The sequence below is a fragment of the Equus asinus genome, chromosome 10, assembly GCF_041296235.1.
Source record: "Equus asinus isolate D_3611 breed Donkey chromosome 10, EquAss-T2T_v2, whole genome shotgun sequence".
Classification (NCBI taxonomy): Eukaryota; Metazoa; Chordata; class Mammalia; order Perissodactyla; family Equidae; genus Equus; species Equus asinus.
Genome location: NC_091799.1, coordinates 107,982,465 through 108,006,799, shown reverse-complemented (window position 1 = coordinate 108,006,799; position 24,335 = coordinate 107,982,465). Strand labels below are relative to the sequence as shown.

Below are 24,335 nucleotides of genomic sequence, written 5' to 3'. Positions count from 1 at the left end.
TGGACGAAGGAACCCACAGTGGTCAGAATGCGGGAACGGGAGAGGGGCATGGTCACCCTCACCCCAGGAGACCCCAGATGACAGAGGGGGGACAGACTCAGGGGTGGACAGACAGAGCCAGGCTGCACACAGTGTGTCCACCCGCCCAGGTCCAGAAGATGGGGACAGGTCAGGAGACCAGCAGCCTGGAGGGGAGGCATGGGCAGCCAGCTCATCAGCCACCCTCCCAAACCCTGCTGTGTCCACGGCCCTCGTTGCCCACTCTGCAGAACCCTCCAGAAAGACCAGAACCATGCGGTCCACAGTGAAGAGGACGGCCAGAGCCCTGCCACCCTTTCTCCCCAGAGTCCGTGGAGCTTGGCCGAGTCGGCTGTCGGCAGGGTGGGTGCTGGGCTGGGTTCTTCCCACCCGGCCACACCCGCCCTGTGGGGGTGCCCTTCCCACCTCCTTTCTCCTTCCCAGCATATCCCCGCCCCCTCTGACCCCTCCAACCCCCCGCCAGGCCAAGGACCCGTGTGCATTGTGCACCTAATAGACACAAGTGTTTTCATAATCAGATGACGGTACTGATGTAGCACACATTTTCATACAAACAGCAAAAGAAACATTTAACAACTATGAAAACAACAATGCTGCAATCTTCTTCCCACAGCCCTCACAGAGCCACTGGGGGAGGGGGTAGGAGGCGTGTGGGTGCAGGTGGGTGACGCGTGCTGAGCCGGGACCAGCAGGAAGAGTCTGGAGGTGGAGGTGGTGGGCGGGGTTTGCTGGACACTCGGGCTCCAGGAGCTGGCACGGGGTGTGGGGACAGATGAGGTCGGCATGTGAGCAAAGCCTGGTGGGGATGGTGCCTCACCAGCAACAGGGGAAGCTGGACCTCGGAAGCAGCTCAGCTCCGGCCGTGGCGGTACTGCTCCGAGCCTGGGCATGTGGGGCAGCAGGAAGGAGCCCACGTCCACCACTGAGCACCCACGTGACCCCCTGCACCCGTGGGGACACGTGCCATTGCTCCAGACCACAGCAGCCCCCACAGTGAGGGGGGGACAAAGGTCCCCAACACTCCCCATCCAGACACTCAGCACCCCAGCCAGGCTCTCCTGCCTCCTCCTGCAGTCAGTGCTGAAGGACAGACCCCGACACCAGAGGGTGGTGGTAGGCAGGCCATGCTTCCTGAGGACGTGGGGGCCAACCCCTTCCCGGGAGCAGCCTAGCCAGCAGCGTACGTCCTGAGTCCCAGGGGAGAAAGGCCCGACCCTCCAGGATGTGGAACCACAGGGGATGGGACTTGTGGGTCCCGGTGCCCACCCCATGCTGCCAGAAGGGCCAGCCATCAGTCCAAGATGGCCTTGAAGTCTGCGGTCAGGGCTGGGTGGGCCGCTGCCTCCAGGGCAGCCAGTGTCGCTCTCGGGAGCTGCCGGCACAGCTGCACTTGGGCTGCAAGGGGACAACTGAAGTCAGACCTCCTTCTGGAAGAAACTAGAACAATCTTACCCCTAACCCTAACCCTAACCACCGAGAAGCCAGGCAGGCACAGCCTGTGTGCTGAGCGCCTACTGCATGCATGCCAGGCTCCAGGTGCCGGGACATGAGCAAGGGGCAGCAGCCACCATCGCTGGGGAGCAGAAAGGGACCCAGGAAGGACCGGCAGTACAGGGCGCACGGTGTGGGGGAGATTTCTGGGGAAGGAGGAGCTGAGGACCCCTGCACCAGAGTCAGGGGGCAGCCAGGGCAGAGGCCCAAGGGGGCATGGGTTGGGGGTTTGAGGAAGGACACACAGGCCAGTGGGGCTGGCGGGGAGACAGAGCGAGACGCGGTTCCTGGAGACGACATCCTGGGGATGTTGGCCATGGAGCCAAGGCCTGGAGAGGTGAGTGACCCAGTTTGTGCGCCAGCCCCTGAGTGAGGGGGGAGCCCAAGACCCGGGGGTACCTGCACCCCAACAGCTGGGGACTCCTGCACCCACTCACCCATCACGCAGACAGGGAGGGGCCGAGACGCTGGCTCTCGCGAGGACGAAGCGCCTTTGGGGCCGGACACCGACTCCGCACACGCTTACCTGCCCGGAGCGCCCCCAGGAGACGCCTGTAGGTGACGCTGTGACGAGCCAGCTTGAGCAGGAAGGCATGGAGGCAGAGCCACCGAGCGGCTTCAAGAGGAAACGGGCCAGAGGCACCCTTGGCCCCCAGTGGCGTCCCTGGGGACACACAGGAGGCTAAGGTCCCCACCCAGCCCCCACGGCCCCACGCTCCTCCTGGTAGACTGCGTGCTCCAGACATAGCCCAGGGTCCCTCCAGGCTGAGTGCAGGAGTGGGGGCGAGGGCAGGGCCACTCAGGAGACGCCCCACACAAGCAGCAGCAGCTTCTGACAACTGAACGTTTCTGACTTCTCCAAAGAAACTTCCACAAACAGAAGTAACAAAAAGCCAAGCGTGTTAGGCTGAGGACCACGGGGGCACGGCCTGGCCAGAGCCTCAGACTCATCAGACACGCCCACCACGAGCCATGGGCGCAGATGGCAGCTCCCATGGGAGCTCTTGGGTGGGGACACCGAGGGGAAGACAGAGACGGACGGCGGTGCACCCCGATGCAGGGGTGGGCAAGCGGCTCCCGTGGGCGTCCCTCCCATCACTTTCCTCCGCAAGATGTGGGGGAGGGGCTATGGGGCAGCAGGCTTAGGCCCGGCTTCCTCCTGACCCTAGACTAGGTTTGTGCAGCCCCCAGAACACCACAGAGAGGGGGCACCCAGGAGGAGGCTGAGCGGGCGAGGGAAGGACCAGATCCCAACGTTTGCCACATCCCAACCACGCAGGCCTGTCTGCCACACGGGGAGGGCACAAGGCAGCCAGTGAGCGCAGCGGAAGCCCCAGTCCCTGCCTTGCGTCCCCCTGACTCAGCCGTGGGGCTCCCAGGCCACAGGGCAGCTCCGCATTGGGGTGTGCAGGGGCAGCCTGGGTTTCACTAGCACCACAGGCACCCCGAGACCCTGCCAGCCAGGCCAGGTCACCGCGCACCTGCGTTCTTGGCTTTCAGGAGGGCATAGCAGCGGCTCGCGGTGTCAGAGACGAGCCGCAGGAAGAAGGATGGGTTGTTCCTCACTGGCTGATTAAACGGAAGCTGGAGCACACACGCATGGAACCTGGGGACAGGCAGCTTTGTCAGAGGAAGGCCTCCTGGTTAGGACGTGTTCACGTGTGTGTGAGCACCTGTGAACCTGGTGCCATGTGTGTGCACATGCGTACCATGGGCAGGCATGTGCGTGTGTATACACGGTCAGTTTGTGTGTACTGTGTATGCACGTGTATAAGTCACACATGTCCACGTGTTGGTGTGTGCACACGTGTGCGTACAACCATGAGACAAACCCTCGCCAGGGGTCTTGTGCTCCTGGCCTTTCCAACCACCTGGGCCCTTTCTGAATAAGGTGGGTGCCGACCCAGCCAGCCATCAGATCTCACGCCCCTGAAAGCCTGCTGGGCGGGAAGGACCTCCACCACTTACGGCAGAGGGGAGCCAGTCTGGAGACACAAAACTGACTGCCTGCATTCTGGGGTCGGGGCCACACCACCAGCACAGGAGGGGGCCCATTCTGTGGGTGAGAGGGCGGGGCAGTGCTCAGTGCAGAGGCCCGAGAGGCCTCCACTAGGGGGAGTTTCCAGCTCCCATGAAAGGAGCCAAGCCCAGCAGGTCCCAGTCCAGTGGTGCCTGGTTAGCGTCCTGCTCCGAGCGCCACACGGACACACACGGCCCTAGCTGCCATGACCACCACGGCCGGGCTTTATGACCCCCTTCCTGCCTCGGAGGGAAGGGTTCTCAGACCTACCTGATCTTTTGTATTTGGGGGCAGCTGCCGTTGATGCACATGGGCAGGGAAGCCAGCAGCTCTCTGACCCACGGTCATCTCGGGCTGCACACAGCCATGGCTGAGGAGCATGGAGCTGCCCCAGGGTGCCTCCCCTGAACCCAGGTCTCGGCAACATCCCCTGGAAGACGGGTGTCCAGGGCCAGAGCCCACAAGTAAGGGGTCCACCGGTGGGGACATGAGGGTGAGGTGAAGTGACGTGGTCACCCGGGACCTGGGGTTGGCCGCCCCGTGGCCTTGGAAGCATCACCTGCCACTCGGCTCACACCCTGAGGGCCCCGGAGAGGCGAGCGGGTGTCACAGCCACCACAGCCTTCAGCTGTGAGTGGCACGTGGCACACTCATGTTTACACTCTGAGCACACTCCCAGAGAAGTGCTGAGGCGGCTGTGCACGAGAGGTTAGGGACGAGGACAGGAAGACACACTAAAGGAAGACGAGAGCCTCAAGGAGCAGGAGGGCCCTGTGCACTAGGAGAGCCAGGCTTGGGCGAGCGCGGCTCCCGCCTCTAGGACACAGAGACTGACAGACGGAGCCCGTGTGCGCCCGCGGCCCCGGTGCTCAGGCCTCTGGGGCCACAAGCAGCTTTCCTGGAGTGACGTTTAGGTAGGAATTTCCTCCGTGGGCCCTACTCAGTTCCTGAAAGAAACAATGAGCTGCCTCACAACAAATGCACAGCCTGGACGACACCAACTCTCAGACAGACACCTGGCACCCCGTCACCCGCCACTGCCCTCGCCCGGTCCCATGGCTCCTGGCCCGATGTCCCGAGAGAAAGCCCTGGGAAGCTGGCTGCCTCCCTGAGCCGCCTGGGGGCAGGTCTCTCCCAGAAACCACAGAAAGCAAAGCCCAGCTGTGTGTCCCTGAGGCCGGGGAGACCAGGTGACCGGTTCATGAAGGCCGGGTGGCCTGCCTCCCAAGGGGCCAGCACAGCCTGAGGGGGGAACACTTTCCCAGCAGAGACTTAGGCACCCTGAACAACGCCACACAGCCTCCCACCCACGCCCCTGTCCCTGGCAGGGCGGCTGCAGAACCACCAGGGACATGGGATGGTCCAGAATGTTCCAGAAGCACAGCTGGGCCTCAGTGTGAGCCAGCTTGTGGGGCAGGAATGGTGGCTGGGCTGTTGGGAGCCCTGGTGTTTGCTGCCAAAAATACACAAACGCCACTTTCTCATAAACGCAGGGTTCTGATGCGGAAGCCTGGGACCCGGTGGGCAGAGCACCATCCCAGCTGTAGGGCAGCAGGGCGAGGTCGGCCCCCAGCAGCGGCCGAGGCTCCCTTGTGCAGCGGCACGGCCCAAGGACCCACCTGTAGGCCTGAAGCAGGAATATCTGGTAGACGTTTGTGAAGACGGTCTGCAGACTGTTCACCTGGAGCCGCACGGAGAGAGAATGATGGGAACTTAAACTCCTACCTTCCGCTTTATCGCCGGCCAAATGGGGTAGGAAGGAGGACCACTAAGGAGGAAACATCCTCTCTCCAGGGAAATCCTGCCAGAGCCTCCCCACGGGGTGGCTCAGGACTCTGCTGGGCGCCCGAGGAAAGGACGAGGAGGAAGGGACGGGGGTGGCACCCAGCCCATCTGGCACATCCTGGGCCCTGCGACCCTGGTGCCTGAGGCCACCAAGTCTCAGACCCCGCACCCTGTGAGGAGGGGCACTGGGGCTGAGGGCAAGGGCCCTCAATAGACACACACAGGTGTGCGCACACACATGGACACACGCACACACAGTAACAGGACCTGTGAACCATGCGGGCCTCACAGGTGGAAGCTGAGCGGGCGGCTTCCGAGTCTGACGCCCACCGGCCCCCAGCCGCGTGCTCACCTGTAGGTCTAGGAACAGACCGTGACACTTCAGCCGCAAGACTGCAAAGAGCTTGCGACGCATGCTCCTGCCAGCCTTGAAGCCCTGCTGGAAGGTGAGGCTGGCTCTGATGGAGGTCCGCGCGTACCTGTGACGATGGCGGGCGTGAGCCGCATGGGGCCAGACACGCACCTGCCCACCCTGCGCCATCAAACGCACACTCTGATCACACTGCAGACACATGTCCGTCCATGCAACCAGGAGACGAAGCACGCCCCACCAACATCCCATGGCCGACCTGGCCCACGGGCCGTGCACAGTCCTCAAGGGGAATGTGGGCGTCACGGGACGTGGAAGGAAAGAGGCCGCACTGCCCACACCCGTGGTGCCCGCCACTCACTCCCCACAGGCAGGGGTCCACGCAGAGCAGATGAAACACACACAGTCCACTCCGCGTGGGACCTTTTACATCAGCTTTAAACACTCTCATCCCGAAATAAGCTTTTCCTAATATTCCATGTTCTTTGAAAACAACTTTAAGGCAGAACAAGGCATCTCGGTGATGCGTGACATCTACTCGGCCGTCTATTTCGGTTGTTTCGTCTCTGTGCTAAGGCCCCTGCCCAAGCATTTAAAGTGGTCAAATAGAATCTGGGATCATGTCTCTGATTTTTTCTTCAGGACAGATTTCTAGAAATTACTGAGAAAACATTTGAAGAACTTTAGTACAAATTTGCTGCTTTGTAGAAAAGTCGCCCCCGTTGGCTGCACCCTCAGAAATGCACAGTGCCTCACCCCAATGCCAGCATCCAGTGGCCGGAGCACAGGGGAACTGCCGACGTGAGGGACGGGGGCCTTGGGCTGTGGGGGAGAAGCTGGTGGAGGGCGGGGAGGGTTGGAAGCCCGGAGGCCGAGCCGAGGCCTGAGGATGGGGTGACAGAGCCAGTGGGCAGGGAATGGGGTCAGGAGACGGAAGCGCAGGTGCGAGTGCACAAGAGCAGTGGGAGGCAGGAGACAGACGGACGCATCCAGGCCGCACACAGCCAGCGCCTGTGCCTGCTTTTTCCCTTTCAGAGAAAATTCCCAAGGAGCCTGGGAACCAGCACAAGTGCAGACCCGGCGTACTCAGGCCAGAACTGGAATTACAACACAGGAGGGACGCCCGCCTTCCACCGTGGTCTGGAATCTGCGCCTTCAACCGAGAGAGTGAGCACAGGCTCCTCGTCCGGGTCTGCTGAGTCCGTTCATGTCTGTGCTTGGCCTGAGGCTGAGCTGTGGGCTCTCGGGCTCAGGGGCTGAACTATGTCCCCCAGATTCATGGGGTGAAGCCCTGACCCCTTGTCTGGAGACGGGGCTGTTAAGAAGGTAACTGAGGTTAGATGAGGTCATGGGGGCCCCTAACGCAACATGGCAGGTGTCCTTCTAAGAAGAGGAGACACCAGAGAGATGCTCAAGCACAGAGGGACGACCGTGTGAGGACAAAAGGAGATGACGGCCGTCTACACCCCGGGAGAGAGGCCTCCGGACTAACCCACCCTGTCCACACCTGGACCTCGGACGTCCAGCCTCCAGAACTAGAGAAGGCACAGGTCTGTTGTTTACGCCACCCGTCCGCAGTATTTTTATGGCAGCCTGAGCTGATGGAGACAGGGACCCACGGTACCGCATGGAGCCAGCCCCATGTGCCACAGCCCTGCTTCCCGACGGAACATGCTGGTGCCCCGAGGCTGCCGCACAATTTCCTTTGACAAAAACCAGACAACTGCTCCCCTAGCGGTGCGAGTCCCCTCATGCCCGAAGAAGGACGGGTTTCTGCCCACCTGTGGACGGGAAGACAGGCCTCCGACCTTTTGGGGTTGCAGCCACCTGTCATCCATGGAAGCGGGAGCCAGAATGGACCGACTGCGCCCACTGCTGGGCGTGCTCACCTGGAGTAGTCACAGAACACGTCCAGGGTGCGGGTGTCCAGCAGCAGGCCGCACCAGGGGAACAGGCAGTGGGCCGGCAGCTGGAGAGGGGCCGCGCCGCCCAGGCCGCTGTCGTCCACGGGGAAGTTCACCACCGTCTTCCGCAGGTTGGCCACGCAGCCGTACTCGGGCACGCCTCCGACCAGGGTCCTGAGGCAGAGGGGCCGCGTCAGCCTCCGGGAGGAGGGGCAGGCCGCCTGAGCATCTTGGACGCACTCATTCAACACTCCGTCAACCCAGAGAGGCAGCCGGGGGGCAGAGGCCCAGAGCGGCAGGTGCCGAGGAAGGCCAGCCCAGCCCTGCCCTGCCCTGCGGGTGCTTGTCCCCAGAAGGTTCCGGAGACCAGGTGCCAGTGAGGAGACACCAGGGTGGCCAGGCCAGCAAAGGGCAGAGGCAGGCAGCGGGGTGGGAAGCATGCAGTCCCTATGGACCAGGGATCAGGGTGGATCCTGAAGGACATACAGAAGCCTGGATGGCCCTATTCACAGGCAAGACAGGCAAGAAGTCGTCATGGGAACCCGGGTGAGAAGTGGGAGAGGCAGGGCTCGGAGGCCAAGGGGTCACATCCTGTCATGGCCAGTTGACGTGTCCACTTGGCACAGCTCTGGTGCCCAGGCATAAAAACTAGAGTCTGAGTGTAGCTGGGGTGTCTGCAGATGCAGTCGACACCCACAATCAGCTGGCTTTAAGGGGCTCACTTTCCGCAGAGGGGTGGGCTCACTCATCGGTGGAGGGGCCCGAGGAGAACCACGAGGGGGCCCCTTGGTCGGTGGCCTGAGCTCCCGCCCCTCCTGCCACCCGCAGGTGGACTTCAGACTTGCCTAGCCAGCCCCACTGTCACGCGGGCTGACTCCTTGCAGTAAGTCAGCTCCTGGCTATGTCTACCTGGTCCCGATGATCCCTCTCCCGGGGGATGATGGGCCCGGACACTCTGGGCACCTCCCTGCCCAGCACCCCCACAGCAGCCTCAGACCCCAGAACTCCCCACCACAGAGGCGACGTTCTCTGTGCTGGCCTGTCCGGCAGCCGCTGGCCATGTGTGGCGACTAAGCTCTCCGAACGTGGCCTGTACCCCCGAGGACCTGAACTTGCCCTTTGATCTGGGATGAGTTTACACGTGCACACGTCCTGTGCTGGGCCTGCCGCGTGCGACAGTGAGCCCCGGGGGTTCCCGGTGGGCAGACTCAGGGTGTGGGGACAGCGTACAGACAGGTGTCCCAAAGGGGGCCCGACGACCACAGCAAGCTGCCCCCACACCAGCACGTGCTGAGGGTTTGGTTCTATAACTCTCTCCCCCCTCAGAAAATCACAGATTAAACATGCCCCTGGGCTCCCGAACGGGACGGTGCTCTGCGGACCAGAGCTCTAAGGCAAGGATCTCACGGGCCTGGTTTTGGTTTGAACAAAACAAACTTAAGACCAACCCCCATGCGATCCCCACACCTCTTGACATATGGCTTCTGGTCCAGATCCTCTGTGCTCTCCCACGAGCTCCATAGAGAAAGCAGCTCCACAGAGGAAGCCGCGGATGAGCGCTCAGGCTCCTCGTGCACCACCACCAGGGTCTCAGTCCCTGGGACGCAAGGGCCCACTGTCGCCGCTCCCTCCACTGTCCAGCGCACTCCTGTGGCTGCGACTTCCAAGCCCACCTGGCCCGCTGCCTGAGCCATGCTCCCTCGGGCGACACCTGCCACCAACGCCACACTCCCGGCTCCAGGCTCCCGCCAGCGACAGGGGAGGCAACTGTCCGCCTGGGCTTCCAGAACGGCAGAACCGCCCCGCGCCCCACTCACCAGGGACGCTGACGCCACGGGAAGCCCAGCGCGTGGCGACAATGATGTTATCACGCAAGTCACGTCAGCTGTGCTCGGGCCACAGGAGTGCCCGTTAACGCACACGTGAGGGTCCTACCTGAGAAAGGTTTTTGCTTGTGCCAGGTGAGGGGTGACCAACAGGAAGTCATCCACCAAGCGCAGGAGCACCCTGAGACAAGGAGAGACGCCGAGAGGGGGGCTCCTTACACTCGGACATCAGTCCTTCCACAGGGAGCGAAGGGAGGAAAGTTCAGCTGTCTGAGGTCACAGGGACAAGAAGACCCTTCCCCAAAGAGGCTCAACTACAGGCTTGAACGTCTCGTGGGCTTTGGCACCAGCCGGGGACGGACGAGCAGGGGCCCTGGGCCCATCCAACCGGAGCACAGCCTCGGTCGGATGCCCGTGAAAACGGTCCGTGCCCCGGGCGCACTAGAAGTCACATATAACTCCAGGTTCCAGGCCCGCTTACTGCCTCCCGTAGACTCTGCGTGAAGAGACAGTGCAGCCGTGTCTGTATCTACAGGACCAGAGATGTGAGTGATTGAAACAAATTAACACACACACACAAGGGGTCCGTTACCCATCCTGCTGAATCCCGGAAAACAGCTGGTTCTCCATGTCTCCGTAGCACAAGCTGCAGAGCAGAGTGGACAGAATGGAGCCCTGGGGGATCCCCCGACACTGGACATAGGACCTGGGGGGGCAACGTGGTTAGAAGGGGTGGGCAGGCCACACGGGCCTCACACTTATCTCACAGGCATGCACATGGACGCAGGCCACATGCACACATGTGCACACATGTAGACACACAGCACAGACCACACACACATGCACAGACCACACGTGCATACCACAGACCACGTGCACACACTGAGACACACACCAGGCCCACCAGGGGGAGTGTGAATAGAGGTTTGTTATAGGCCCCACGAAGCCCTGCGATGGACCTGTTCACAAGTGCCACAACCCACTGTTATAAAGGTCACAGCACGCGAGAAGTTGGGGGTGTCTCTCTGGGGTGGAGTGGGGGGGTCCTAGGTGTGGCCTTTTCCATGGAGAAAGCTCTCTTCTGACCTGGGGCCATTTCCACGCATGTGCAGGTGTGTTCTCCGTCAGATTCACCCTGCTGTGCACCATGTGGTGTTTCTCCAGGATGTGCACGTTATATTTCTAATGTAATTATATTTTAATAAGTACTGCAATTATTTGCAACATAATAATAATAAAGGTACATCCTTTAACTAAAAAGATTCCAAAACTTAGTGCACAGCTAGTGACCACAGTGAAGGCTCCCACTTCCAAGCTGGCCTCTAACGACCTCGGCCGTGAGCCTGAGAGCCCCAGGACCACCGCTCTCGTCACACGCTGGGGTCCTCATGCAGGCGCTGGCCCAGGGAAGTCTGGTTTTGCTTGCAAGATTTTAAAAAATTATCTGCCAGCATTTCAATGTCCAGGACTTCCTGTAACCGTAGGAACCTCACCTCGGCCACACCAGCCGAGCCTGTCTGGTGGGCGCCACCCGGCACAGGTGGTCTGGAGAGGACGATGGGAGGGGGTGAGGACCCAAACTCACTTGCCCCCGATCCTGATGACGTGGTTGTGCACCAGGCGTAGGAAGAAGTCGAAGAGGCTGCTGCTGGCCTCGTTCAGAGAGGAGCTCTGGAAAAGAGCACCGGGGGCGGGGGGGCAGGGTGCTGGGGGCACTCAGTCCACACGGCACTCGTCCCACACAGGACGCCACTCGGGGTTGCCTGTGGATCCGGGGGGCTCAGGCCCGCAGCCATAGGCCCAGACAGCTCGTGTGGAACACGGCAGGGCCTCTGGTGGCCAAAGGAAAGTCGTCTGAGGTCTCGGAGCCTCACTAGGTGGATGGGCTTGGCAGTAAACTGGTTCTGCAAAAACCCACAGAGCTGTGGGGGCTGACCCCCCGGAAGGCCCCGGCTCAGGTGACCAGTCCCTGTTCACACGAGAAAAACAGTTTCCCACTGGATGGGTCAGCTCAAGGTGGGTCTATGGTCAAATCCAGATTGTCCTCCTGAGGGAAGGGGACGCATGGTCTTTAGGCTCAAGATGAAAACTGAGGGACGAAGCAGCTGGAAGCAGCGGAGAATGTGGTGAGGTGGTGGGAAGAGGAACATGGCCAAGGCAGAGCAGGTCTTGCCGGCCAGTAGGGTGGTAGCCTCGGCCGTGTCCACAGCCCGCTCTGCCCCAGCCCCCAGGATTGCACCAAGTGACCACCAGGCAACGTGGAGACACCTGTGCCCAGACCCCACCAACCTGCTCGATGACAACAGCGTCCCTCAGTGAGCTCGTCCCCTGCAGATGCTCCACAAACTGCCTCATGTAGGGCTGGAGGTCCGTGAAGGTGGACACCTGCCAGTGAGGAGAGGGTGTGAGGGGTGGACACCGAGAAGCAGGCATCCCGCGGTGGAAGGCTGAGCCGGGGTGGGCACCAAGCCCGAGAGGCCCCGTCGTGCAGCTCTGTTTGGGAAAAGGAAAACAAGGAAAGCACTACAAAGTCACAGGGGGCGTCACACCCGTGTGGGGCCCGGGCCCCGAGGAGAGCATGAGAAGGGCCGGGGAATGGGCAAAAGGATGGGGACAGACCCCACGCTCTGAGGCTGACCCTCACGGGAGGCAGAGGACATCCACCACTCTATCCATGGTCAGGAAAGCATCGCAGTGTCTGGAGGAGAATGTCACGCAAAACCTGTACTTTAAGAATTTCTTTACAAAGTCTGGCATCTCGTGGAAAATCACTGAGGTGGGCGGCCAGCCTGGTGGCGCAGTGGTTAAGTTCGCACCTTCTGCTTCAGTGGCCCAGGGTTCGCTGGTTCAGATCCCAGGTGCGGACATGGCACTGCTTGACAAGCCCTGCTGTCGTAGGCGTCCCCCATATAAAGTAGAGGAAGACGAGCATGGACGTTAGCTCAGGGCCAATCTTCCTCAGCAAAAAGAGGAGGATTAGCAGCAGATTTAAGCTCAGGGCTAGTCTTCCTCAAAGAAAAAGACCAAAATGAAAAATACCGAGGTGTGCTGAAAAGAAGCCCGAGTGCCCAAACCCCAAGTACACAGCAGAAACCCACCCACAGCGAGGGGTCACTGAGTCAGCAGGACTTAAATGAATAAAGTTGACACAATCAACCAAAGGAAAAGGGGGGAATTTAACCAGGGATCTGGAATCTGTGAGAAGATTCACGTGGGATTTCTAGAACTGAGAACTGGGACAGTCAAACTTAAGAATTCAATGAGTGGGTTTAACAGACAGCAAGAGAGGGGAGACGAGTTAAGTGGAAGACAAGTCTGTAAAAAGTTCAGATTTCAGCAGAGACCGAAACAGGTTAAAAATACCGTGCACAGAATTAAAGTGGATCCTAGACCCGAATGTGAAGCCGAGACAACGAATATTCTACAAGAAAATACGGAAGAATGTCGTCACGACCTAGGGGCGGGCGGTTTCTCCAACAGGTCACAGCTTCAGCCAAAAACGGCTGAGAAAGTGGACTCGGTTCAAGTTAAAAACTTCTGTTCATCTGCAGACTCCCCCCACGAGTGAAGACGCAGACGAACCAAGGAGATGCCTGCAGTCCGTCACCCGACACAGGATTCGTGTCCGATTGCTAAAGATCTCCCACAAACCACAGCACGGGCAGCCAGCCCAGCACAAGGCAGGAGCAACGTGAACAAATCAGGAACGCAAACCGCAGCCCCACAGACGGCTCCGCGCCCATCGGGACACGTGGGCTCCGGCCAGAAGCGTTGACCACCCCCTGCGTGTCGTGATGTGAGCACGTGGATCCTCTCTGCAGAGGGGGAGTATGATCAGGCACAGTCGCCCAGGAAAACTCTTTGGAGATTTATCTCCTAAAACTAAACAAACCAGAGTGAGACCCAGCGACTCCACCGCTGGAATCCGCCCACAGAAACCAGAGCTTCTGTCCAGGGAACGGCACATGGAGGCATGCCCGCGGCGGCGTTGTTCAACCGCCCAAACCTGGAAACCAGAAACACCCACCCCCAGCAGAGAGCACGACCCCGCTGGGCCACGTGCCACACCCGGGCCGCCGTCAATAAGTAAGCTGCCAGAGCTGCTGCTCCTGGGGCCCAGCCCATTCCCAGACATGCTGCAGAGCAAAGCACACAGGACCGGGGCCGTTCCGCCCATTTCACATTCATGGGATTCAAGACAGGTGAGCGAGCCCCCACGAAGGGGTCAGAGTGGTGGGCACCCCAGGCTGGGCAGGAGGGAACCTTGCAGGCCTCGTGATTTCTGTGCCTTGACGTGGGTGGTGGCAGCCATCTGTGTCCACACTCAGGATTTGCCAACCTCAAGGGACCGAGCCTGGCCCCCGGGGCTTCCTGTGTGTGTTTACTGAGAACTTCTGGGGGAAACCCCTCCCTTTGCATCCTCCTGCAGGCTGGGTGCCCTCACGCTCCAACGTGCTGGTGATAATTGGTCGGAAATCCCCTAAACTGATGGGGCCTCAGGCACAACCTGAACCCCAGCTGTCCTTTTCCAGCCCCACTGATACCCGAGGTCCGTGGCCTCTGCGGGGGCTGCGCGGGCAGAGACAGCAAGCGAGGCCCCTGTGTCCTGGTGAGGCCTCCTCTGGCCCTCTCCTCTCCCAGAGCCAGCACAGCATCCGCCCACAGCTCACACTCCAGCCCTCTGTGCGGCCGCGGGCCACGCGTGGGCTCCCGTGGGCTCCTGGGGGTGGTGTGGAAGCCACCTAAACAGAAGCACGGCTCTGCTGCTGCCGGCCCCTTCTGCTCTGCACAAACCCGGTTCTCAGTCCGAGAGGCCCCAGTGCTGTGAAGGGACAGCAGGGGGCAGGAGCCAGCTGAAGAGAGGACACGACCATAACATGAAGAGTGAGGGCCACAGGGGCCCCTCCCAGCACTGGCGGTGGAGAGGGCACCATGCCGCGCCCACACGGGTGGGCCAGGGCCTCGAGGGTGGACACGCCACACACACCTGCACCAGACACGCCTGTGTCACAGACACGCCACACACACCTGCACCAGACACGCCTGTGTCACAGACACGCCACACACACCTGCACCAGACACGCCTGTGTCACAGACAAGCCCACGCCACAGAAACACACCCCTGAGGATCTTACATGTCTTTTGAAGGCCTTGCGGACGTGTCCGTGCGCACCTCTCTGGACCACAGCGTACTGGCGCACACAATACGTGTTCTCTTGGGGCCTGATCACATTGGCGATCACCTCCGCCAGCCTGTCCTGAGGGAGGGCGTCATACGCCCCCATCACATCCACCTAGGGGAGTGCAGGTGCTCAAGTGCTCCCCTCGGACCCCACGTCCCACACCCGGGGATCAGCCTGGCGGAGCCTGGCACCACCCTGCCCTGAGCAATCCTGGGGTCTACAGGATGTAGGAGGGCTGAGGAGGCCCTGAACACCCAACCCACAGCCCTGTGGCAGCCACACGAGCCCGCCTCACAGTGGGGCTCTCGCTGAGACAGCCCCATGTCCCCCGACTAAGCACCCTAGGGTGGACCTGCGCCCCTCTCTCTACATCTCTCCATCCCTCCCACTTTGAGCACCCTTGGGCAGCCCTACATCCCTCTTTACATACTTCCATTCCCTGACTCTGACCACCCAATGGCGGGTCTGGGTTTCTCTCTCTGAGCTGTAGGCTGATGACCAGGGAACTAGGGCTCCCCAGCGCTGAGAGCTGGGCCAGGTGCATTTCTTTCTCTGATGGGGGATCCCCCGTGCTTTGAATAGGCGGCAGTCTCAGATCCTCCCCAGGAACCCAGGCCCTCCGTGGAGTTGGGGTGCAGAGTTGTGCATCCCACATCCTCAGGGAAGGCCCAAAGCTTCCACCCTGGAGCTGATGCCCCCAGTGGAGATGGGGTTGCCTGCCTCCCTGCACCCAAGAGAATCTGTGGGACACGGATGCAGCTCCTCCAAGGTGCCGCTTGGTCAGGCAGACTTGGGATCCTGAAGGCCGGCCACGCCCCACACCCCAACCAGGGCCCACCATGTGGGCTCGCCTGGTAGGGGGCGTTCCCAATGCCCAGCTGGTTCACTTGGGGGTGAGGTGGGGATGGGGCCAGAGCCAGGAGCCCACCTTGACAAAGTACAGTGGGGGCGCCGGGTCCTGGGCCCGCACGCGCAGCACGAAGGCGCGCCAGGCCCGGTAGATGTCGTCCAGGCCCAGGACGGAGGCCCCCAGGAGGCCGGGGCGGCGTGCCCGCTCGTAGTTCAGCACGCCGAACAGTGTCTTGACTTTCGAGGTGAGCTGCTGGGCCTGCAGGGGCCAGCGCAGGATGGAGCAGCATCGTCAGAGCATCCCACAGCCCAAAGGGGGACCACCCCACCTATGGCACCCTCAGGGACGAGAGGCAGCTCCCCACCTCTGCGCCTGCCCCCGAGGCCTCCCCATGCCCACCTGGCCTCCCTCAGACTCTGGAAGAGGCAGAATGGCCATCCCAGACCCCGGGGTCTCCCCAGGGACCCACCGTGGGATCCCAGAAACCCTATAGGAAAAATTACAACTAGCCACACATGTGACCATGTCTCTTCACCCAGCCCCTAGCCACAGACGGGGAGGGACCTGCCTCCTGGGGAACCACCCACCACAGACGAGGAGTTCACCTTCACTCAAGACCAAACTACGTCCCCAACCGACATCAACAGTTTCACTTTCTCATTTGGGGGCATCGCTAGTGAGATAATCGCCCCAAACACTACAGGGAGGCACTCGGAAGGGTCAGAGCTGCCGGGACACAGAGATGCAGTGGTGGGGGGGGGGGGGTGGAAGGAGCCATGGGGGGCTACCCACGGGGGTGAGGTCCTAGGGGGGTTCCTTGGAACCCTGGCTGGCTAGTGACAGCTCAACAGCCTGAATCTTTCTGTCCCGGCTCTGAGAGAGCACACAGCCCCCCGGCACTACAAAGGACCACGGGCACCATGTGGGTCCCATGAGTCACGGGCCACGTCACGAGAACCCTGTGGGTTCTCAGAGCCTGACCAGCAGCTTCTATGACTGGGTTTCCTATGAGCTCCTTCTCTGGACCCGGGAACACGGCCCCGTCCACACACACCACCCTCCCACAGCCCAAGAGGCCACCGGCTCTGGCCTTGCTGTGGCCGCCAGCTCTCCTCCGGGTTGCCCGTCTCCATCCACACCAAGCCTGGGGTTTAAATGCACTTTGTTTAAAAGTGAAACAAAAGCTGTGACCTTCTTGTCTCTGCGGAATGTTCTGGCTCCCACGACATAGTCCATGTTCACGATCGGCCGTAGCCCGTTGGGCTTGGGGACGAAGCGGAGTTTGGACGTGAGCAGAGCGGGCCTGGCTTCCTGATGTCGCCTGAATTCGGCGTCCGACAGCTCTCGAAGCTGCACCCTCTCAAAGTGTTGTCTGCAACAGAGGACCTCATGGGACGCGGCCCAGAGGCCCCGCAAGAGCCAGCAGCCAGGCCTGACAGAGGACACCAGGCCCTGGGAAGTCGGCAGAGCCTGGAGTCTGGGACGCCACAGCCATGCCGACATGTGCACAGACGCCGCTGGGGCACCCTCCACGGCAGGTGCCCAGGACACCCGGTTCCCTTGGGTGCAGAGCCCCAGGCAGCGCAGGCTGGGACTGGACGGACCCCTGGGCAGAAAGACCCCATGTTCCTCCAGGTGAAACGTGCAGGAGGCTGGTCGGTGTGGCCACAGCCAAGAAACAGAATCTTCTCCCTGGGGACCCGCCAGCTCCCTGTTGGCCTGTCCCCTGAAACCACCCACAGGGAGGGGCTGGCTGCCGCTGGGCCGAGGACGCTCCCTGGGCTGGCGGCCCCAGCAGAGAAGGCCGTCCGAGAACACGGCCCCTCACGGGACATGAACGCCCACGGGGCAGAGGGATGGTTTCCACGGTCCCTCTGAGGAATGTCCGAATGGCCACTCCAGATCACACACCATGGAGGATTTAAATCATTAAATAGGATGTGTGTGTATTAACTCAGAGCCAGGATAAAGGCCTCAGACCCTCACCCAGACGCAGGACAGCGCCACCCGGCTCCGCGCCCCGCCTCCCTCCGCAGGCGTCCTGGCTCGGGCACGGCTTTGACCCGAATCCTTGGAAATGGACATAAAATAGCCACTGAGCAACTGAGACAAATCCACGCAGAGGCAATTCAACTCTCGGAAGTCCCCGCCTCAGGGCCTGTTTCACAGCAGGAGTCTGTGTCCTGACACATCCCACAGTAACAGGACACAAGTCCCATCACCCTGTGTGAATTAGACAGGATCTGACCCACGTGCCGGGAAGGAAGGTCTCCCAGCACTGCTGTTTCCACTCGGCATCAACTTCTTCCACTTTCGAGACCCCAGGGGTAAGAGAAGGGGGCTTCAGAGTCCGTGCCTAGTGTGGGACCTCTGTGGGCCAGAACCATGATAGGGTCCCCCGGCTCCCAGCCCCTAGCAACGCATGGCCCCGCGGAGTATCTGGGGTGACAGACCCACGTGGAGGGGCCCGGGGAGCCAGTAGCAGGAGTCACGGCGGGCGTCTGCTCCGACACGCGGAGACAGCGGGGGCTCTCGGACCGTGGTACCTGATCCCAATGCTCTGCAGCTGGCTCCAGATGCTCTTGCGGTAGAAGAAGAGGCGGTTCTTCTGAAACGTGGTCTCCGTGACATAGAAAAATGACCTGAGCAGCTCCACCACGTGTGTGCCCATCAGCCAGCACAGGAACTTGGCCAGGACCGCCTCTCTGAGCCGGTGCTCCGCGGCCGGGACGCAGCAAGCCTCTGAAATGAGAAGGGCATGGAGCCCACGTCTCCCGGGGCCTAGCGAGCCTTGCACACCTGCACCGTCCCTCACGCAGCCACGGCCGCCCGAAATGGGGCAGGTCCGCCTGAGATGCACTGTCCTCGCCACCCACCACCAGGTCCCTGAGACGCGGGCAGAAGAACATGGAGCATCCCGTCAACGGTGCTTCTCCTGATTATGTGCTAAAGTGATAACATTTTGGACATATTTGGCTTTAATGAAATAAGTTTTTAAATTAGTCTGACCTTTTCCTTTTTTTTTTTTTTAAGATTTTTTATTTTTCCTTTTCTCCCCAAAGCCCCCCGGTACATAGTTGTATATTTTCAGTTGTGGGTTTTTTTACTTTTTTGAGGTGGCTAAAATTTTAAAGTTATTTCAAAATTTTAAGTTATACATGTGGCTCACATTCTATTGCTACTGGACAGTAACGACATGGGGTGTCATCATTTGTCCTGGTTGACAAGCAGAATGGAGGGCAGAGACGTGCTCTCCACATGTGTGACACACAGTCATGTGCTGATCTGTACAATTTCAGGCATCGTCACTGAGCAGCAAGGTCCAGAAGCACCCGGGGGTTTCTAGGCTGAACAACGCAGGCGAGCAGAGGTGGTCGCACACCAGTTTAGGGATGCCATGCGTCACGGGGGCTCTGACATGCACTGAGGGGCCCCGACACGCACTGCGGGCCGGGATGGCTGTCCTCCTTTGTGGTGCTCTGATTTTAGTCTATGCACTTGGAAATGTCATTAGAGGAGGACCACAGGGGTCACCAGGCTGCCACGGGGGCCACGGCACAGATGCAGCCAGGGGCTTTACCACCAATAATTGACATGAAAGAAACGTGCAAAGGAGAAGAAAGGCGATCCAGAGGCAGGTGTGGGAGAGGAGACAGACTGTGAACAAAGAAAGAGAAAGGGGTACAGCTAACAAACACTGACCACAGGACACGGAAACAAGGGTGTCAAAGGTGGACAGAGCAAGGTGAGTGGGAAGAGCGGAGCGGGTGGGGATCAGACTGACACACGCAGAGCAAGGCCCCTGTGCTGCTGGGGAGAAGCTAGCCCCCGAGGGGGACGCAGAGCAGGCAATTTCTATCTGCCGGCAGGGAAAACCAGCACGAGGACACAGGGGGAGAGAGCGCACCAGCATCAGGAAACAAGGAACACGGAAAAGCAGACAAACTGGGAAGAAAGATAGAAGATGGGCATCCAGACATGTCTGTAATCATGGGAAAATGAAAACAAGTCAGATTCTCCAGGTCAGGGGCAAAGACTGCCAGACTGAATAGAAAAACGTTTAAAATGTCAGCTGCGTGCTGTTAATAAGATGCCCCAAAAGAGGTCGGAAATAAAAACTAGAGGACAATAAAACATACGAGAAGCAAATACGGACCAAAAGGAAGCCAGTGCGGCAGCTCCACAAGCACCGAAACAGACTCGAAGGTGGAAAGAATTACTAGACATTCACCAGGAGGATAAAAAGCCTAAAAGGTGCAGGCGCCTAATAAATCCCAACGTAAATCCTGCCAGAATGAGAAGAAATGGACAGACCCAGGCCGAGTGAGACCACGCCCCTGCTCCATGTTTCGGAACCTTAATAAGCTGGATGTGGTGAACACAGCAACCAGCCACAGGCTGCCAAACACACAAGGCATGTTGACGGAAACTGTCCACATACCAGATTAAAAAACAAGTCTCCACAGCTTCAAACAACTGGGATCACACAGACCACACCACACAACTGAGCTGGAAATCAGCAACAAAAAGATCGTTCAAAATACCTATACATCTGCACAGTAAAAAATGCACGTCTGAATAATTCACGATCAAAGAAGAAATCACAGCAGAAACGAGGAAACACTTAAAAGTGATTGATATCGAAATGCACAGTGACACATCCCAAGGTAGGGTGCAGCTAAGGCAGTACAGAGAGGGAAATGCATAGCCACCCACCAGAGAAGTTAGGAGAGGGATGACCCAGTGACACGGAAAAAAACAGAAGGAAGGATGTCACCCTCAGAGAGGACTTAGTGACACTCAGACAAAGGCCTACGAGAGGTCCAACAAGGCCCCTTAGACATCGCAGCTCCACTCTGGGGTCAAGGGGCCCTCAGCAGGAGGGCCAGACCCCAACTGCAGTTTAGAGAGAGTGATCGTGTGTGGGGTGTGAGTTGATGAGATGGGGCCACTGGAGGAAGAGCACAGCCTGATCTGGGCCCAGGTGAAGAGAACAAGGGTGGCAATGAGCCCAATGGTGGCCCCGGGGAGAGGCAGAGATGGGGGGCTGACGCACATCCTGAGTTTCCATCAGGAATCCTTTCTGCGATGTCTCTAGCAACACTTGGGAGCAGATGGGACTGCCCAGCAGTCTGGCCTCCAGGGCTGAGGACTAGGGAGCCGATGGGAGTCAACGGGCAGCAAGCAGACAGGACAATGGTCAAGGCTGATTCAACAGAGGCAAACAAGCCCGGGGGCCGTGGATGGAGTGCTGGCAGGGCAGACGGCCTGCACAGAGGAAGGGGGCCCAGCAGGAGAGGATGGAAGGAGAGGATGAAGAGGATGGAAGGTGACCAGAGAGCCGTGACTGGGAAAGGCAGCTCAGAGGCCAAGGCCGTGCCGTGCATCATTTATTCGGCCAGTGGGCAACAGCCGAGGCCACAGCCACGGAAAGGAGCAGGAGCCTCACTTGAGCAAAGCTGTAGGGTGGTCCAGGGGCTGGGTCCCAGTCACCTGGGAAACACCACCTCCCTGTGCCCGCAGGACACAGGGGCACGGCAGAGCTCGTCTGAAATCGGAGAACAGAATCACAGAACTCAAACTCTCCTCTCACAAAGCAAACTCGAGCCCCAAGAGACAAATGAGTCACGTGACAGCTTCTTTGAGCCTGGGATCTTCCAGGCTCACCCAAGTCGTCGCACGTGACAGGGCAGTGCTGGCCAATGGCATCTAGGTCGTGCCAGATGAAAAGGGTGTGGAGGCCTGCGGCACCACAGCATGCTTACACTCAGCAATACCGTCCAGTCTCAAACACAAACGTTTGTTACGAGGGTAGATCTTATGTGTTTTTTCCCCCACAATTAAGAAAACAACAAGTTGCTGGAAGGTCACCCTGACTGCACCACCTGGCCCCAGAGTGTCTCAGGGAGCTAGAAGGGAGTGCCCTTTGCTCCCACTAGAGGCCATGGCAATGGAGATCTTTGGGGATGGGCCGGGCACTTTCAAAGCCCCACCCCGGGAGACTATACTGCGCAGCCCAGGGGCACCCGCGGCTCTGGTGGAGGCTCTGCCACCGTCTTCCTCCCAGCAGCCCTAAGTGTCCTGGGAGTCTGGGGGAGGTCAAGTGGGAAACACCGGGGCCTGTTGTGCCCACCGCTCCACTATCGGGGAGAGGGGGAGGGTAGTGGGTCCTGTCCACTCCTGGCGCTAGTGTGCCGGCCGGGAGGGCGCTGGCCGAGAGTGGGCTGCGTGGTGGCTGGACAGGAGGAACCTCAACATCAAACCCAGAAAACTGAAAGGGGGGGACACTGCAGGCCCAGTTCACGGGAAACTTCCTGCCAGCACCCACAGTGCTGGTCCACCTCCCTGAAACGGAGAACACCCCGCTGCTCCCCTCTCCCTGGTGACACTCTGGTTCCTGAAGACAGGCTGGGTCCTTGCTCAGGAGACAGCCCCACGCTCCTCAGTCTGCCCCGCCCTGACAGTAGACACACCATGAAAACTTAAATTCGGATCGGCATGCTGGCTGAGCAGCCTCCTCTCCCACCCCCCATTTCTATCAGCAGGGCACCATTTCAAGGTGACAAACCTTGAAGTCAAAAAGGGATCATGAATAGCCTGTGGGCACACTCACAAGAATTTCCAGATACTTCTGTCTGCTGCCAGAGCCCTGCTCCATGGGTGCCCCATCTACTCGCTGGTCTGCCCCCAGAGCCAGAGCCCACCTGAGTCCATAGTCTTGTAGGTTCACATGTGGGTTTTGTAGGGTTATGTAAACTGGATGGGAGAGGGGGTCAGAGGCAGAGGACCAGACGAGCCAGTGGACAGCCTCCAGGGGGTAGGCAAGGAGGGGTCCTACTGGTTCTCAGTCAGGACGGGGCTGCAGGGCCCCCTCCTCCGGGTCGCCTCACCTGGGCTCCCTAGCCAGGCGCAGTCGCCTACTCTCATCTTCCACGCCAGCTCCTGCAGCGAGAGCTTGGCGTGCTTTCCCAGAGAGATGAACTTCTTCACATTCCTCAGGAAGCGGCGCTCGTTGTGCCTGGAGCCCCAGAGGGCCCCGGGCACCAGCCGGCGGAGACAGGCCCGCAGGAACGCGTACACCTGCCACGGGCTGCTGTGCTGGCGGAGCAGCTGGACCAGGTGCCGCGGGCCCGCGTCCTCCTCGGGGGCCGCCGCTGGCCTCTCCCGGGTGCAGCTGCCTACTCCACCGCGCCCCGGGTCGCCAGGCACCCCTGGGGTGGCCGCACTGCGCAGTGGGCAGTGCTTCCGGAGAAGCGCGCCATAGGGGCACCGCGCATGGTTGGCGAGCAGCTCTCGGAACAGGGGCCTCATCCGCCAGTAGCGCGTGGGCAGGCGGCGCGTCCTGCGGGGAGCCCCCGGCCGCCCGGTATCCGAGCCCAGAAAGATGGTCTCCACGAGTCTCCGTGCCCCCGCCAGGCTGGGCTGCAGGGAGCTGAGCAGGAAGGAGGGGCGCAGCCGTTCCTTGCCACCCGAGCAGTAGAGGAAGTGCTTGGTCTCTGCGTACACTCGGGGACGGGGCACACCCTGAGGCCGAGGCGACTGCCGCGTGGGTGGGGAGCTGGCCTCGCGCTCTCGGCCCAGAGGCGGGAAGGCGAGCCTAGTCCTACGCAGCTCGCCCTGCCAAGATGGGGCTTCCGCGGCGGCTCTGCTAGGCGTCACGGCGTGGGGATCACTGTCGCTCGGCCCATGCGCCCTGCCCAGGTGCGCCCGGGTCACCTGCCCGTCGGGCCCCTGCTCCGGTTCCCCAGCCAGGCCGCGCCTGGGCCTCTTGGCAGGAGGTGGACTTCCCCCAGTGCTGGCCCGACGCCGCCTCACGCCCCGGCTTGGCAGGCCTAGGGGTCCTCCAGCCTTCCCATCGCCGCCGTTCCAGACCTGGCGCGTGGGTCCGAGGCCTGTCTGGGTCCCGCCTGCGTGTCGCGTGGGCCGGTGGCCGGGGTACGCGACAGGCCGAGCCGCGGTGGTGGTGCAGAGGTCATAGAGCGGCGGCCCGCACACCTGGTAGGCGCAGCTCGGGGCCACCAGCAGGTAGAGTGAGCAGCGTGCCAGCAGGTGGGTGAGCACGTCGTCTCCCACGCGGCGCAGCAGCAGCCCCCACGCGCCGCTGCCGCGCAGCGTCTCAGTCACCGTGTTGGGCAAGTAGCTGCGCACGTTGGTCGTGAAGGCCACGGGCGGCCCACCGCGGGCTCCGTCCAGCAGCGCGAAGCCGAAGGACAGGACGTTCCTCGCGCCGCGCTCACAAAGCCTCTGCACGACCCTAGCCACCAGCTCCTTCAGGCAGGACACCTGCGGGAGGGAGTGGTCTAAGTCGCCGGGGACGGAGGTGCCCGGGAGCCCGAGGCGCTAAGCCTGAGTCCTGCTGCATTCCCCACGGCCCGCCCCCCTCCCTCCCCAGCACGCCCGACCCGGGTCCCCCGGGGCAGCCCACCTGGCGGAAGGACGGGGCGGCGGGGGGCGGCTGCGCGTCCCAGGGCACGCACACCAGGCACTGGGCCACCAGCGCGCGGAAGGCCGCCGGGTCCCCGCGCTGCACGAGCCGCCGGCCCTCGGGCCCCAGGCGCCGCAGGAAAGTCGCCAGCGGGAGCACCTCGCGGTAGCGGCCCCGCAGCAGGGCGCGCACAGCTCGGCACCGGGGCGCGCGCGGCATCGCCGGGGAGGGCGGGGGCCCGGACTCCCACGTGCTGGGACACGCGGCGGCTCGCGTTGCATCCACCTGAGGGCGGTGTACAGCAGAGGGAGGGGCGGGGGCGGGGCGGGTCCGCGCGGAGGAAGGGGCGGGCACGGCGGGGTCCGCGCGAAGGGGGCGGGGCTTGAGGGAGGAAGGGGCAGGGCCCCCCAGCGCTCGGGGGCGGGGTCGCGGGAGTCCTGAG

General features: G+C 61.0%; 1 protein-coding gene across 4 annotated transcripts; it reads right to left on the bottom strand.

Annotated features, from left to right (window-relative positions):
- Positions 1-613: 613 nt before the first annotated feature.
- Positions 614-24,182, bottom strand: TERT (telomerase reverse transcriptase). 4 transcript variants are annotated; one of them, XM_044779515.2, is made up of 17 exons: positions 23,894-24,182; positions 22,359-23,751; positions 18,015-18,210; positions 16,660-16,840; positions 15,547-15,726; positions 14,571-14,729; positions 11,725-11,820; positions 11,021-11,106; positions 10,028-10,141; positions 9,545-9,616; positions 7,595-7,783; positions 5,688-5,814; positions 5,170-5,231; positions 3,012-3,136; positions 2,057-2,194; positions 1,306-1,434; positions 614-921 (listed from the first exon to the last, which is right to left on the bottom strand). In XM_044779515.2, the coding sequence occupies exons 1-16, from the start codon at positions 24,110-24,112 to the stop codon at positions 1,331-1,333; spliced, it is 3,441 nt and encodes a 1,146-aa protein (XP_044635450.1). In that variant the 5' UTR covers positions 24,113-24,182; the 3' UTR covers positions 614-921; positions 1,306-1,330. The 4 variants fall into 4 exon arrangements, 3 of the variants coding, with proteins under 3 accessions (XP_044635450.1, XP_014703975.2, XP_070375990.1); XM_014848489.3 differs by having other exon boundaries at positions 614-1,434; XR_011506547.1 differs by lacking the exon at positions 3,012-3,136 and having other exon boundaries at positions 614-1,434.
- Between the last annotated feature and the right edge of the window lie 153 nt (positions 24,183-24,335).

Excerpts from the sequence above, each read along its gene's own strand:
- TERT (XM_014848489.3), bottom strand. The coding sequence starts at position 24,112 with ATGCCGCGCGCGCCCCGGTGCCGAGCTGTGCGCGCCCTGCTGCGGGGC. Across the intron at positions 16,841-18,014 it reads CTGCAGAGCATTGGGATCAG|ACAACACTTTGAGAGGGTGC; the intron begins GTACCACGGTCC and ends CCTCTGTTGCAG. Across the intron at positions 1,435-2,056 it reads CCTGGGGGCGCTCCGGGCAG|CCCAAGTGCAGCTGTGCCGG; the intron begins GTAAGCGTGTGC and ends GTCCCCTTGCAG.